General features: G+C 45.1%; 1 protein-coding gene across 1 annotated transcript in view; it reads left to right on the top strand.

The window, feature by feature from the left end:
• LOC120052067 (cytosolic carboxypeptidase 6-like) overlaps positions 1-8,719 on the top strand; it is a gene marked incomplete at its 3' end in the record, with an annotated part of 465,946 nt that extends 457,227 nt beyond the window's left edge. Inside the window, exons 11-12 of the mRNA XM_038998928.1 lie at positions 7,191-7,340; positions 8,552-8,719. Of these exons, the coding sequence (XP_038854856.1) occupies positions 7,191-7,340; positions 8,552-8,719 (318 nt within the window). The remainder of the gene's footprint in view (positions 1-7,190; positions 7,341-8,551) is intronic.
• Positions 8,720-16,863: the final 8,144 nt, after the last annotated feature.

Genomic DNA, 16,863 nt, shown 5'->3' with positions numbered 1-16,863 from the left:
CTTTATACAGTAGTATGGGCTGTGCATTCTTCACCCTGAAGCACACAACATACAACCTTTTCAGAGTCAAGAATGGGCTGAAATTCCACAGAGATCCTAGCGCTACACTGGGTGGACAAAACATTAAGAACACCCACTCTTTCCATGACATAGATTGACCAGGTGAATCCAATGATCCCTTATTTATGTCACTTGTTAAATCCACTACAATCAGTGTAGATGAAGGGGAGGAGACGATTTAAAGAAGGATTTTTAAGCCTTGAGACAATTGAGACATGGATTGTGTATGTGTGCCATTGAGGGTGAATAGGACAAAAGATTTAAGTATCTTTGAATGAGGTATGGTAGTAGGTGCCAGGCATACCGGTTTGTGTCAAGAACTGCAACGATGCTGGGTTTTTCACTCTTAACAGTTTCCCATGTGTATAAAGAACGGTGCACCACCCAAAGGACATTCAGCCAATTTGACACAACTGTGGGAAACATTGGAGTCAACATGGGCCAGCATCCCTGTAGAACGCTTTTGACACCTTGTAGAGTCCATGCCCTGACGAATTGAGGCTGTTCTGAGGGCAAAAAAGGGGGTGCAACTCAATATTAGGAAGGTTCTTAATGTTTTATACACTCAGTATTTGAAACACCTGAGTTGAGGTTTGAACTCTGTTCTGAACTCTATTTCCAGTTTAGTGCTTAGTTCACTCCTGTGGAACTAAAGAAAGGTGCTTTGGGATTGATACTCAGCAGCTCTCTGTAACGTGTACTGTAGGTCTCTGGAACATTAGATAGTACTGAGGTGCCGGTGTCTGTTGTGTACTCTATATTCAGCTTGCACTTTCTTTCTTAGAGGACCGGGCCCTTGTGTTTTTTTTTTCCTTCATGTTAATTATAAGTGGAAACGCAGGTTGTTAGATTACTGAAGGTCAGAGTCTGTCCTGGGAATCGTCTGCCCTTTCTTACACTTTCTAATCCTGATAAGACCAGGGCGTGCTGCTGAGCAAAGGGGCGCGCCCCTCAGTTTAACCTTTTCCCCTAGCACTGACACGCTGATCGATGGGCTCCTTCATGGCAGAGTGATCCACTCATGTCCCTCACACTTCTGCAAACTACATACACACACTCACATCCAAACACACAAGTACATACTGTAGGTACTCTCTCTCTCTCGCTCTCTCTCTCTTTCTCTCTCTCTCTCTCTCTCTCTCTCTCTCTGACTCTCGGACTCTTTCTCTGACACAAACACACAGCACCATTTGCATTCACTCTCATACTCACACACATACACTACTGGTCAAAAGTTTTAGAACACCTACTCATTCAAGGGTTTTTCTTTAGTTTGACTATTTTCTACATTGTAGAATAATAGTGAAGACATCAGAACTATGAAATAAGACATATGGAATCATGCAGTAAGCAAAAAAGTGCAGTCGCAAAAACCATCAAGCGCTATGATGAAACTGGCTCTCATGAGGACCGCCACAGGAAAGGAAGAACCAGAGTTACCTCTGCTGCAGAGGATAAGTTCATTAGAGTTACCAGCCTCAGAAATAAATAAATGCTTCACAAAGTTCAAGTAACAGATACATCTCAACATCAACTGTTCAGAGGAGACTGGTGAATCAGGCCTTCATGGTTGAATTTCTGCAAGGAAACCACTACTAAAGGACACCAATAATAAGAAGAGACTTGCTTGGGCAAAGAAACATGAGCAATGGACATTAGACCGGTGGAAATCTGTCCTTTGGTCTGGAGTCCAAATTGGAAATGTTTGGTTCCAGCCACAGTGTCTTTGTGAAACACGGTGTGGGTAAACGGATGATCTCCGCATGTGTATTTCCCACCGTAAAGCATGGAGGAGGAATTATGGTGTGGGGGTGCTTTGCTGGTGACACTGTCTATGATTTATTTAGAATTCAAGCCACTCTTAACCAACATGGCTAGAACAGCATTCTGCAGTGATACGCCATCCCATCTGGTTTGGGCTTAGTGGGACTATCATTTGTTTTTCAACAGGACAATGACCCAACATACCTCCAGGCTGTGTACGGGATATTTTACCAAAACGGAGAATGATGGAGGCCTGCATCAGATGACCTGGCCTCAACAATCCCCGACCTCAAACTAATTGAGATGGTTTGGGATGAGTCGGACCGCAGAGTGAAGGAAAAGCAGCCAACAAGTGCTCACCATATGTGGGAGCACCTTCAAGACTGTTGGAAAAGCATTCCAGGTGAAGCTGGTTGAGAGAATGCCAAGAGTGCGCAAAGCTGTCATCAAGGCAAAGGGTGGCTATTTGAGAATCTCAAATATAACAAATATTTTGATTTGTTTAACACTTTTTGGGTTACTACATGAGTCCATATGTGTTATTTCATAGTTTTGATGACTTCACTATTATTCTACATTGTAGAAAATAGTAAAAATAAAGAAAAACCCTTGAATGACTAGGTGTTCTAAAACTTTTAACCGGTAGTGTCTCACTCCAATGCACTCTAACTCCAATAGAGAACATGCACATGTAGCTCAGTGCAGAGCCACGGGCTGCGAGAGAGAGCCTCTGCCTGCCTGCTACCCACATGTGTAATTATGATTCCACTGGCAGATCCAGTGGCCTGAAGGAGAACTCTCATTAAGCTCTCCACCCCTTCACCACCTCACAGTGTCTTAACCCCCCAGCACCCTCAGCACTACATCCATCCATACAGTACAATCCCAACTAGGACCGTGTGCCCACATCACATCAGCCCCACTCTCTCCTAACCCATCCCCTGCCCTGGCTGTGGCCGACTGGCCCTGTCAGAGGAGAGGCCTGGGCCGCCTCTCTCAAGCTAATCACATCAGACACAGCACTCAGATTTGGGGCTCCCACATGCCAGTCCCAGTGCCAGTTCTATGGCCAGGGGCCTGGCCCTCCATCCACTGCTGTCTCACACTGTGCATATCCACTAATGAGGCTACAAGGCCACGGTCTGAGGACAACAGGAGGAGATCAGTGCCGGGCTAACATGCTACTTTTTATTTGTCCGTTTCCCCCTAGCTGGCAGATGGTAGCAGACGCAGAGGATTCCAAGCTGTCACTGGCCATTTGACTCTTGAAGAATGTCAAACCGAAGCCATTTCTCTAGCTTTAGGAAAGGGCTCAGTGACAGTCAGACTGCAACAGCATTTATTTAATCCCTTTTAGTAATATAGAAGTCTTGTTTTTTATTTTGGAAAATGTATAATTGTATCTCTGTTCCATTAGAGAAAGATCCCTCCTTTTTTGATCATCTCTAAAAAGCAATTTATCTAAGCTTGATTGACAAAGATTTATTTTCATTAAATACAGATTTGAATTGCTTCTTAGCAAAGCTGTCACCTTACATCCGTATTAGCTCTGAAACCATCTGAATGTAAGGACATATGAACAGTTGTATAAAATCCTGTAATTTCACATCCACAGCTGAGCATTGGTCAAAAGCAAAGATTTCATCGAGTCAGTGATGCAAGAAAATATATCTGTGAAGAGTGAAGAAACAAATGGACCCATCTCCTAACTAATGCAATGCTTTCCCAGCCCATTTATCAAAGGAGAATAATCATTATTTTTGATTGGCTGATTACTCAGAACATTCATCATAGTGAATGTATCCCCATCAATCTGATAGCGCCATTTTGGATAATTTGTTAAGGATGACAAAAGGGCCAGTATTGCTATGGTTCATTTCTGACCTTTTTAATATTACAAAATTAATTGTATGTCTGAAACAAATGTATTTGGTCCTGTCATGCCTGCTAGATGAAAATTGCACCTTGAACCCCCCCCCCTCCTCCTCCTCCTGGCTCTACTTTCTTTTCCTTTTTCCTATGGGGAGTCTTTGTCTGCTGTGTTCAGGGCGCTTGGGGACAATGCTATTTTCGTCTGTCTGTTGAGATGTCCTCTAGTGTCATCGGCCCATTTCTTATCCATTTCAGAGATTTACGGCCAATTTGTCGCCATCATTACTCCCCCTTTTCAATTCCTCAACCGCCTATTCCAGTTTGAAGCAGAACTGTCTGGCTCTCACAGGCAAAGAACAAGAAAATGGCACCGCAGAGGAAGCCATTTGGGGTGTCTCTAGTTTCGTGCTGTTTGTACTAAAGATGCTTTGGTGACACAATGGGGGCATAGATCCACCAAACAGACCCAGGGTGTGTGAGAGGTTGGGAGGTGGATAGATGGAGTAACAGACTTTCCTGGCACACAGGGCTTCCAGACAGATGCAGCTGCTTACGAAGCATTAACAGCCCTGTTGCAGAGTGCTGTCTGAGTGCCCGTTCAGCTTGATTACAAGTCACCTCTGTGTTAAAAAGGAACAAATACGTCCATCAATCAGTCTGTGGCAGATAGAGAATGAGGGGCTTACAGGATTGAGCGCTGCCACGTCTGTTCTCTCTCTGTATCCCACTGGGACCCACCCACCGCACCGAATGCACTGTATCACTCATAACTCTGCTCCCCAGTCATACAGGGATACTTATAGGTTTTATTCTAAATGTATAACCATTCTACGTGCCCTGGATGTTGGAGTACCAGCTATATGTTAATAATGTTAGCAGAGAGGAAACGTTTGATGCAGTAAATTCCACTGAACCTAGCTAGGGTTTCTTCTAGAGGTATTGCTGATGCTAAGGGCTTTGTGAGAGAATCTGCCTTTAGTCTGTAATCCTGCTTAAATCAGCCCCCCCAAAATCTGTGTTAAGATAAGCCAAACCGTTTATGGCCCAGACTAATTAATATGCAGCAGATAAGTACTTGTCTGACAAAATTAATTTGACCTTCCCCATTAAACTAAACTGGAGCAACCCCAGTTCAGATCAAGTTGAGTCCCAGTCCTTCTATTGAGTTGTAGGGAGCTGCTACCTAACAAGCCGGTCTCTCTCTCTCTCTCCCTCTCTCGCTCTCTCTCTCTGAGACATTTAATTTGTAAAGCCTCTACACTCAGATTGTCTTTTGACTTTCCTTCTCTACATTTCTTAATTGCCTCTAATTGCTTGATTACAATTTCAAATGAACAATTCTCTAGGTCAAAGTGGGTTGGTAATTAAACAATCAATCACTGCTCCAGCCTCACAGTCCTGTCTGCCTGTGATTGACAGCACATTAGGAGACTGTTATGCTAACTCTCAGTTGACATTGTGGGCTGGCTTGAACTTCACTGTATCATTGTACTTCCATTGTCCTTGAGATATTAAGGGGAATCACCACTTAGGATCGAGTGACTCCTTGTTTGGAGACTGGGAGATGCTGTTGGTGATTCACTTTGGCTTCCCAGCTTGAACCTTTTGTATAATTCTGGAGTAAACCGCTGGAGCGTGGCCATTTAAGCGACCCAATGCTGTGCGAACATTTTATTTTGATTCTTAATTTACATTGTTAACAGAGCAAAGCAGTCGAGCCAAGCTATACTTATCGTTGCAGAAGCTTGGTGCCAGAGAAAATGATGCCATTTCATGCAGTACTCCATTATTTGAGCTGTACTTTAACTGGGGGAAGGGTCATTTTACGTGTGTGTAAAAAATCCCACTGGGTGGTTCCGAAGTCCCAACACCCTCCACACCCTCCTCCCTTTACCTGGGTGAGCGTTGCCGATTAGAGGGCTTTCTGCCTCTAGCAGACACTGGGAAGTGGGAACTCCTTCAACTGCCTGATGGAGCTGCCTTAATGGCGGCTGTGTTTTGCTTTCTTTTTCCCTTTTTTGTTGTTTCCCGCTCTTCCTCTCGGGCTCAATCGATCTGCCTGCCAGAGCCTGCTGCCGGCCCACTCCCAGCCACAATATTTCACAGCCAGCCATCAGAGCAGCTGACAGCACCGCGCTTGCCAGGAAATTGCTTTGGCTGTGAGCAGAATTTCAAGCACCGAATCGCCCTCTCCCCCCTCCTTTTCCTTTTCTCCCTCTCCTTCTCCATCCCTCCCTACCGCCTGACGACCCCCGGGAACTGAGATACGCTCTGGAATGTGTAATGAGAGGAGAAGGAGAGAGAGAGGGAAGAAAGAATGAAAGAAAGAAATATGGAGTGAAAGGAGGCTGTACTGGGCTGTGCTGGGGAATGAGGGGTCAGGGGGAGTGAGAGTGAGAGAGGGCTCATTACACCTGCTTCACCGTGTCCACAGCTAGAGAGAGAGAGAGAGAGCTTTATACACTGGCCACAGTAGCATGGGATTGGCCTGGAATTTCATTCTACAATTCTCTAACATGAAACTGAACTTTTATTCCCCACTGTGTCACCTCTGCTGTGCAGCCTTGTCAACTGAGGAGATTTTCACAAGACTGTCCCTAGAAGAATGTCTATCGCCATATTGCACCGCTTTTATCTCTGTCTTTTAAAGCCAAACTTCTGAAATAAAGCCAGAATTAATTATGAGAGGTGTGTACTGACGCAGATGTGATCTGAGGTGCGCTGTAGCGGTATGTGTGTGTGTGTGTGTATGTGTGTCCTTGAGTGTGTGGCAGCTGGCTCTCATAGTGTATTCCTCTCAGCTCCTCCGCCTGCTGTGTTGGAAGGAGTGCAGCTACAGTACCTGGTAGTCTGAGTAAAGCCTGATTGTGTGTGGGCTGGACTGTTGTATTGTTGTGCAGCTGTATCTGGAGGGGTCACCCCCAGCCAGTCTCCATATCTCCTCTGTGTGGGGCCACCAAGACTGTCTCCTGAGCACTCCTCTCTTTAGCTCTGTCCCTGGGCTCTACTGGGGATAAAAATAGGACTTGTATCCTATCATTCTTAACCTCCCCTCCCCTCTCTCTCTCCCTCTCACTCTCTCTCTCTCTGTCGCTGTGGGAGGTGTGTCATCTCCTCTGTGCTTTCTCCTCTGCTGCTCTGCCACCTCTGAGAGTCGTCTTTCAGATGGCACTCCCATGCCGCCACTTCCCGCTGCCCACCCCAGGAAGCTGCCCTCCACAGCCAACCAAAGCATTGGTGTGACACAGCTTGGTTGTTGTTGTTCCCACTTGTTTTGTGCTCGGTTGAATCCATGCTGTGGGCATATGAAAACAGTGTAGGCAAGGAGTCTCAGTCAAATCAAGAACTTTACATTTTGATGGAAATGGCAATGGCTATGAAATGTGTAAATGGTGTATATTCAGGAGGTTTACACTCTATTTGTGACACCACTGCTTTCTCTATATTTCTCTTTATCTGTCTGTCTGTCTGTATTTGTTTGTGGCATACACAAGGTGGGTCTGGAGTTCTACATTGATGTGCACGCCCACTCCACCATGATGAATGGCTTCATGTACGGAAACGTGTTTGAGGAGGAGGAGAGAGTCCAGAGACAGGCCGTGTTCCCTCGCCTGCTCTGCCAAAACGCCCCAGACTTCTCCTTCGTAAGTTCCTCACATCAATCATACCAGGGAAAACTTTACAACTACTGTAGGGCCCAGAGTTTTCCCTGGTCAGGCAATATCAATCCTAACCCTACTCATCTCACAGATGTTCCACAGGAATACAGCCCACATAATAGCAGGTGCTAGTTGTCTATGCTACAATAGTGACTGCATGAACCACAGGGTAAACTGAGATCTATCATACAGCTGGGTGTGGAAGCTTTATATTTGAAAAGTCTGTTTCCCTCCTCCTCCCAGCCACACTGACCTTCAGCGCTCAGCCAACGTGCCATTTTGCAGCAGTGCCAGTTACATACAGTATAGCCAGAAGAATAACCTTTTCTGTGCAGCGACACGTTCACAGCTCTCATAGACTTTCTTCACCAGTACACAAGGAAAGTCTTGCAACAGCTAAAATAATTTTAGCCACCCACCATACATAAGAATATCACAGATTGTCCACTGGTTATTTATGATGCTGTCTCAATAAAGAGCTCATCTTTGTCTACAGCAGTGTGTGTGCCTGCATGTGTGTGTGTGTGCGTGTGTGTGTATACCGTTGGGGTGTGACAGCTGGCCAGAAGTCATGTCCCTTACTGTGCTCTTTTCTTACTGCCCATTCAGCACTGCCCAAAGCACATAGTCATAGAACTCAATAAGTTCTGCCAGTAGTGGAAGTCTGCATTTAAGTTACAGGGGTCACATTCCATTCAAGTCGAGTGAACTAGAGGGCAATGGAAACTGCCTAAATTGACTGAATCATGTTAAATGCTGAAGCTGACTTACAATCCATGTTACTATGCATAACAACAAGACTGCAATGAGTTTTATAGGCATTTTTAGAATGAAGCATTGAAATTCACCAACACACTTCTAAAGATGTAGGATCTTAATTTGAGCCTGTTTGCCACAGCAGGGAAAAAATCCTGCAGCAACAGGAAATGTGAAATTATAATTAATGGGCATTTTTGTAGTGGTTGATACATTTTTCATAAGGGAAAATTGGAAATTACAAACTTCAGAATAATTTTTAAACCTCAAATACACTGCATTGCCCGAAAGTTCTCCTGCAACAGGGTGATCAAATTAAGATCCCACATCCGTATGCAACATATACTTTGTCATTTTTCAGACTAATTAAATCTAATTTGAATTATAATGCTGGTGTAGTAGAATGCACTCTGTATTAACAGTGTGTTTCACCCCCATAGTCCAACACATCGTTTAACCGTGATGTTGTGAAAGCTGGCACCGGGAGGCGCTTCCTGGGCGGCCTGCTGGACGACATGTCCTACTGCTACACCCTGGAGGTGTCCTTCTACAGCTACATGGCAGCAGGGAGCACGGCGCCCGTTCCCTACACAGAGGACACCTGTATCCTTCTCTCTCATTGTCCTCATTAGGGGCCCCAGGTGGCCTGGCCAGGCTCCCCATTCTTCTCAGCCTGCCCTGCCTCTCCCGCTGGCTGTTGGGGGAGAGGAAAGGAGGCATCTGGAGGAGAGACAGAGATTGAGTACACAACATGTGTACCTCACTGATGTTTCCTCCATCTCTCCCTCCCTCCCCTAACTTCCCCAAACTTCTGAGCTTCACATCCCATAGAAATCATGCTGTATGGATGTCAGAGTTGATTGATAGTTCAATCAATACATCCTGTCCATCCATGTAGAAGAGAGGCAAGAGGAGCACAGGGAATTGTGGTGTTCTGGTGCTTGGGACTCGTTGGATACAGGCTGCAGCACAGATAGATTGGTTTAAAGGGATATTGAGTGTGAGGTTATGTCCCAGGAAGGTGTGTGGCAGAGTCCTGTGTAGATTGTTTGCTTGTTGCCTCATGTATTGAAAGGCTTGTGTCATTGAGCCAGCAAACCAGTGTTCAAACACCAACAGTGTTTTCTGTATTTTTGGACAACAAAATGCGTCACAAACAGAATCCGATTTCTTCTTGAGAGCCCGGCCAGTGCGCAGAGATTGGGCACTGTGGGCAGATTACATTTGTGTCCTCTTAAGGGAGATACCCCAGACTACAAAAGGTCTGATTCTCCAAATCAATGCTGCTCCTGAGTAGACAAAAGCCAGCCCTGTACAGTTTTCTGGGCCAGTGATGTCTGTACACCAGGCAACAGAACAGGCGTCTGTAGAGCCCAGTAATGAGGGCTGAGGGTGATAATGGCAGGCTATTGTAGTGGCGCTCCATCCCCTAGCGTTTATCCACATGCTGCCTGCTCCTATAGTAACAACCTCTCATTTAGGGCCAGACGAGAGCCTATTGATTTCTTAATTATTCCAGGAGTCATTATTGGAGGCCTGGCTCGATTGGCAGGCAGCACAGGGCTGAGGTGTGGATGAGTCAGGTCAGCCCCTATCGCACTGCCTTGCTCTCATGTTCCGACAGATACATAGTGACAGTGGGAAGGCGGCACCTGCCCCATTGATTTTGTGTACAAAAGAGGTAGAGAGCATGTGGGTTCTACTTTCATTGTGACGAAGAATAGAAGCAGGCCTGATAATCGCACAGTGTTTTGTACACTCCAAAGGGATTCAGGGTTAAATTGACATTCTCTATAGACTCAAGTTTTCCTTCAGTGTACCTTGTATTACCTTGACACAGCTCAGATCCATGGGATAGAGAAGAGGCAGAAAACCAGAGGGGTGTGAAGCTTCAGCCTACAGGCAGAAAGTGTACTGTGCAGTGTCCAGATTGCCTGAGATGAGAGGAGATATTATGTGTAGCCTAAGTGCCCTCTAGTGTCAGGAGGGTGAGGTGTCTGTGTGTGGCTCTGCTCTGTGTAGCTATGGCCCTGCCTGGTATCACTCTGTCACACTGTAGACAACTCACTGCCAGCCACCCTTATTTATAGGGAATCCATTCACTTCTTTGTTTATTTGTTTGTTTATTATTTGATCTTGTGTATATCAAAAAGTATGTAAAGCCTGTGACTGATGCTGGAATTTTAAATCAAATCAAATGTTATTTGTCTCACGCTTCGTAAACAACAGGCATAGACTAACAGTGAAATACTTACTTACGGGGCCTTCCCAACAATGCAGAATGAAAAAAAGAGAAATAATAAAAAAATAATAACACAAGGAATAAACACAACGAATAACAATAACTTGGCTATATACATTGGGTACCAGCACAGAGTCAATGTGCAGGGGTACGAGGTAATTGAGCTAGGTATGTACATATAGGTAATGATAAAATGACTAGGCAACAGGATAGATCATAAACAGTAGCAGCAGCGTATGTGATGAGTTCATGCAAAAAAGGTCAATGCAGATAGTCCGGGTAGCTATTTGCATAACTATTTAACTAACTGTTTAGCAGTCTTATGGCTTGGGGGTAGAAGCTGTTCAGGGTCCTGTTGGTTCCAGACTTGCTGCATCAGTACCGCTTGCCGCGTGGTAGCAGAGAGAACAGTCTATGACTTGGGTGACTGAAGTCTTTGATCATTTTTAGAGCCTTCCTCTGCCTGGTATAGAGTTCCTGGATGGCAGGGAGCTCGGCCCCAGTAATGCACTGGGCTGTACACACTTCCCTCTGTAGCACCTTGTGGTCGAATTCCAAGCAGTTGTCATACCAAATGGTGATGCAGCCAGTCAAGATGCTCTCAATGGTGCAGCTGTAGAACTTTTTGAGGATCTGAGGGCCCATGCCAAATCTTTTCAGCCTCCTGGGCAGCTTTCTTCACGACTGTGTTGGTGTGTGTGGACCATGATAATTCCTTAGTGATGTGGACACCGAGGAACTTGAAGCTCTCGACCCGCTCCACTACAGCCCTGTTGATGTGGATGGGGGCACTCATTTTCCTGTAGTCCAGGATCAGCTCCTTTGTCTTGCTGATGTTGAGGGAGAGGTTGTTGTCCTGGCGCCACACTCATCATTATCGTTGATCAGGCAACCACCATCATCGTCAGCAAACTTAATGATGGTGTTGGAGTCATGTGCATCCATGCAGTTGTGGGTGAACAGGGAGTACGGGAGGGGACTAAGCACTTACCCCTGAGAAGCCTCCGTGTTAAAGGTCAGTGTGGCAGATGTGTTGTTGCCTACCCTCACCACATGGGGGCTCCTTGAAAGCGGCAGCTCTAGCCTTTAGCTCAGTGCGGATGTTGCCTGTAATCCATGGCTTCTGGTTGGGATATGTACGTGAGGTCACTGTGGGGACGATGCCGTTGATGCACTTATTAATGAAGCCGGTGACTGATGTGCTATACACCTCAATGTTTTCGGATGAATCCCGGAACATATTCCAGTCTGTGCTACCGAAACAGTCCAATAGCTTAGCATCCACTTCATCGGACCACTTCAATTGAGCGCTGGTATTTCCTGTTTGTTTTTACTTGTAAGCAGGAATCAGGAGGATAGAGTTATGGTCAGATTTGCCAAATGGAGGGTGAGGGAGAGCTTTGTATGTGTTTTTTTGCCTCTGGTTGCACAAGTGACATGCTGCTAAAAATGAGGTAAGACGGATTTCTGTTTCCTTGCATTGCCTCTGGATGTGCGCCTTCTTGTTTGCTTATGGCCCTATGCAGCTCGATCTTAGTGCCAGCATCGGTTTGTGGTGGTAAATAGACAGCTACGAAAAATGTGAAGGAAAACTCACTTGGTAAATAGTATGTCTGCAGTTTATCATTAGGTATTATAACTCAAGCGAGCAAAACCTTGAGACTTCCTTAATATTAGAGATTGCGCACCAGCTGTAGTTAACAGAGGCACACACTTCCCCCTTATCTTTACCCAAAGCTGATGTTCGGTCTTGATGATGCATAGAAAAACTAGCTAGATGTGCAGTATATTATCCATAGTCTTTGTTCAGCCACGACTCCGAGAAACATAGGATATTATAGTTCTTATTATAGCTCCCATTGACAGGATCGTCTCAAACGTAGCTCGTCCATGTTGTTCTCTATGTTCACCAATAGAACGAAGGGTAGAGGCGGTATATCATCCATTTAGTCTCGTCAGGAAGCCTGCTCGTTTGCCTCTCGTGTGCCATCTCTTCCTCTTTCGAGGCCCGGGATTAGGGCCTGGTCTGGAATGAGCAGTGCATCCACAGCTGCCTACTCATTGAAGTAGAAATCTTATAGTAGAATATAGTAGAATATAGAATAGAATATAGTAGAAATATTATGTAAAATCACACAGCATAAAAAAAACACAAAATAGCAGTCCACTGTAGCGCCATCTTCAAACTTCTCATTTCACTCAGTGCTTTTTCCCCACCTAGTGTTTCACTGAACCATCAAGTCCAAGGACTAGTTGACTGGCTCTCTATAATAAGAAACCCATCCATGTAGAATTACTCTGTAGCCAGGAGATTATTTTCCCTTAGTGTCAAAGATGGGATGGAAACCAAAAAAAAAAGCAATTTACTGTGTGTGGAAAGAGTCACAACTTTCCCTCTCCTTGAACATGTTTCTTTTTTTGTTTTCTCACATAAAACAGATGTGCTGTATAGAGAAGACAGTTGGAACAGAAGATGCTTCTGTAATATATATGTACATAGCATAACCACGGTGATAGCCAGCATCACACCGCATAGATAGGTGGCCGCTATGCCAAATAACCAGGGCATAACAAGTCCCTTGATTATTTGTCGCTGTGCATTGGGCTTAAAGAAAGAGATGAGAAAAACGAACAGAGCTGCGGTGGCCCTTCACACCCCTCCTTTATGCTTCGGGAGCAGCAGTGTTTACTGGCAGTCTTTGTTGGTCTCTCTGTGCTAAAGTCCGCTGGCTGAGAGCAAGATGGATTAAGTGAGGTATTCATCTAAATGGCAGAGCATTGTATAGTAATTCCATGGCGAGGCAAGAGTGGTGGGTGATGGGGAGGTGGAGGGGAGGACTGAGTCATGGTAGGGGAGGTGGGGTGCTGAAGTTCAGACAAGAACAGGCCCTGGGGGCTGCGTGAGGCTGGGCCTGGGGATGGGGAGTGTCAGCACTACGACGGGAGAGGACAGCGGAGACTTCATGTAGAGCAAAAATTGGGGTCAGACAGGTTGAAGGAACCAGCCATGTCGCTTTTACGCGCCAGTGATCTGGCCTATGGAGCGTGCAAATCATCAACAAAGACCTTTAAGCTTTGCAACCCCCATCCCGCTCTAAAAAACAAATTCATGACAAATAAATAATTACCTGGACCCCAAATTAACCCAACCTTGTCCGATCTGCTGCTGAGACTATTGTAGCCACCAGAATTGAAATCTTAACCTTTCTAGTAGCATGGACCTTTATCACAGCATAGAGGGCCTCAGAGAGGGAGCTTCTCACAGTGCTGGATGGGAAATTGTTCAATCTCACAGATGTGTCCTTCCTTTCCTTCCCCTGTGTATGGTAACCCAGGTCTTAAAGACTCATTATATTGGATGAGCAAGCTGTGAATGTTCCCCGCCAGAGCAGTTGGAATATTTCCTGTCGTTTAATGATTTAGCACCACCTGTAATCTCACACAAAATGGAGAGAAATTATGTTTCTTGCTGAGAATTCACTGTGGCATTTGCTTTGTTCTTATATTGGGAAGATTCCATAGAGGTTTCTTTGGACTGGTGTCCCTCTGAGTCTAAAGTCTCTGTGTTTGTCTGTTATGGCTCTTCATGGATGGGTATGGGCAACATTATGAGGAGATGAGCACTCATCCAGATGAAGGTACAGTACCAGTCTCTTGCTCAAAGACTTTGTTGTGGAACTGTTTTCTATAGATAAATTAAAAGGTTTTTTCTTAAAAAGTGATGTGGTACTTTAAGTATGTGTATTATCTCTGAAGCAGGACAGAGCATGCACATTTGGTTTACCCTTGTGTCGAGGTTATTCTATTTTGTCTTTTAGGTTATTGTGTGGGTTTTCAGGTTATTCTATTTTCTCCATCAAACATATTTTGTTTATGTTATGTTGTATACACACTGTAATGTCAGAGCATCATTAATAGAGAGACCAGCAAGTGTGAAGGTTGAGAGAATCTGGGACCTTATTCAAAACCCAGCTTGACGCTTTGACTGAGAGAGCGAGTACTCTGTGACTTTCAAATCTTCCCACTTTTTGGTATTTTATAAAACTTTACGCAATGCCTTCCATTTCCTCAAAGTAAGATGGTGAGGGCTGATTGGACGATGAACTCCAGCACTAGCTGTGTCATGTGACCAGACATGCCAGTGGTGAGAGGCATCTACGCGTTGCCCTTTTTACTTTGACAAGTTAACAAGTCCAGCGCTGGACTTTAATCCACTGAAGAGAGACTGCTCCATGTTCCGGGTGTGTGCCATTTCCCCCTGTCCTTTAGGCTCTAGACGGCTCCTGAAATACCCATTATCCCTGGGTCTCACAGTAAAAGTCTCACTCAAGCACGGCCATGTTGTCAAACCCTTAGTTTGATATTTCTGCCTCACTTAAGTTGTGCTGGCTTCCGTACACATAAATTGATACAGCACTAGGAGCACAATGTGGAACCGGACAGCTCGGTGGTTCCTCCTGGCTTCAACATCAATCACCAGCCCACTGGTTCCCTGCCTGAAGACCGCACGGCCTGACAGCTAACTGCAGTCTAGGAGATCATTCTGACAACAGTATGACATTGGTACGCACAAAGCATGGGAACTAGATTCACATTTGAATACCAAACTTGCCAATTGAACATTTCAGTATTCACTGATTGTTAGACATAATTGATGGACAGTGACAAGTATGCAAATGATGGATATCAGGCAAATATGCTCCCACAGTTGCAATTTTTTTTCCATTGTTGTCTTCCTTTCTCTCTTTCCCCCCCCATTAAATCACACAGTATCGGCTTACTTTTATCCTCAAACAAATTCAATTATTCATCAAAACCCTATTAGTTGTCTTACATGACAGTACACATGGAGACTTGAGACTTGTGACGCAGGTTCATTAAATTGTATTTCCATCACCATCCCTAGTGGCTTTTAGACAGACAGATTAAATAGCCAGCTAGAGCTTTATGGCGTGAGATGGACATCATTGTGTACGTACTTACCAATCTAGCCACTGGCCAATTATGCTGCCTGCCTACCCTCTGCTCCTCTTAAGCAGCGGACACTGGACAGACCCCAGACCTGCAGCACTCAGGGCTATTCCATATCACGGCTGTCATTCCCGATTAGGAATCTGCTGAAGATGGGCCCCTATCTGGTGTGTGTGTGTGTGTGTGCTTCCGTGTGTGTGTGTGTGTGTGTGTGTGTGTGTGCTTCCATGTGTGTGTTTTTGCATGCGTGTGTGTGCTTCCATGTGTGTGTGTTTGCATGCGTGTGCATGACCCTGCACATGTGTGCATGTCTTTGGTACTGCATGGATGCCTGTGTTTTGTGTCTGGATGTCTGTAAGGGGGAGCCATAAGTCTATAGGGGGAACAGGTGTTGGATGTCAAATGAATGAAGCTTTACACATTAGCTACAAAGTTTACTACCTGGTTGTGTCCTCTTGTTGGAGATGGATGTTTTGTTGCTTTTGTCCTATATGAAAATGACACAAGGTCTTTGAGCATAGTTGAGCTGCGGGGGGAAAAATATGCTCCCTTTGTCCACCGCTGTTTACTGTTTTAATTAGCATTGTTAATTGGCTCTTTGTGACACCCTGGTGACAGGCCTGTCACTTGAAGGTATTGATGGTGCTGATGTCCCTAATTTGTTTTCTTGTTAGGAATGGTCTGCTGTGGACGCTGATGTCTTGTTCCTTGTCATTGGGGAATCATTGTACGTCTGTCTGTTTCTTTAGACTGGGCGCATGACACTGAAAGCAGATAAACAGCCTGGTAAACAAATCATCTGTCGTAGCTAATGTGTAGTGTCCATTTCCCTGTTGTCTCGTCACCTCATCAGCCCCATGTTGGCTCGTCCTTGAGTCACAACATAGGCCTTTATCGATCCTACAAGGATGGATAGAAGAGATATTAAACCTCCTCACGATCCAATGAGAGAGAGAGAGGCTGCTTCCTTCCAACGCTGCAGCAGCATCCTCTCTGCTCCACTGTAGATCCAGCACAACTCTCCCCTTCTCATTGACCTGACATTCCAATGTACTAAAAGGTGAGTTCCCATCACCTTAACCAGCAAGCTACACACACACAGAATTCGTCTATGAGATCGACTGTAGTCTACTTCCCCTGTTCTGTTTTCCATCTGATAACGCGATGAAGCACTCACCTAAATTACCACCCAATTTCTTGCCTTGTTTCCTAAGGACATCCTGTATTCTCTGGCCTGTCCTCTCTGTGAATTACAGTACAATGGACTGCTAATGAGTTCAGAGCCAGCTGTCTAGTGTCCAGTCTTTTTTCCTTATGTCCTGCGTTTATCTCCAGGGAGGGAGATTTAGTATAGAAATTAGCCTAAGAGGAAGATATTGTCCATCTTGGCAGGGAAAGTCCTTCAGGGAAGGCATATTATTTTAGCCAGTGGACCTACTTATATTGGGCAGCCTTGTTTTCTATGGAGACAAGGAATTGGAAGAATCTTTGATAGTAAAAGAGAAATTCTGAATTGTGTCTTCATTCTGAAAGGGAAAA

Source organism: Salvelinus namaycush, chromosome 8 (assembly GCF_016432855.1).
Source record: "Salvelinus namaycush isolate Seneca chromosome 8, SaNama_1.0, whole genome shotgun sequence".
Taxonomy (NCBI): domain Eukaryota; kingdom Metazoa; phylum Chordata; class Actinopteri; order Salmoniformes; family Salmonidae; genus Salvelinus; species Salvelinus namaycush.
This window is presented reverse-complemented; position numbering and strand designations above follow the sequence as displayed.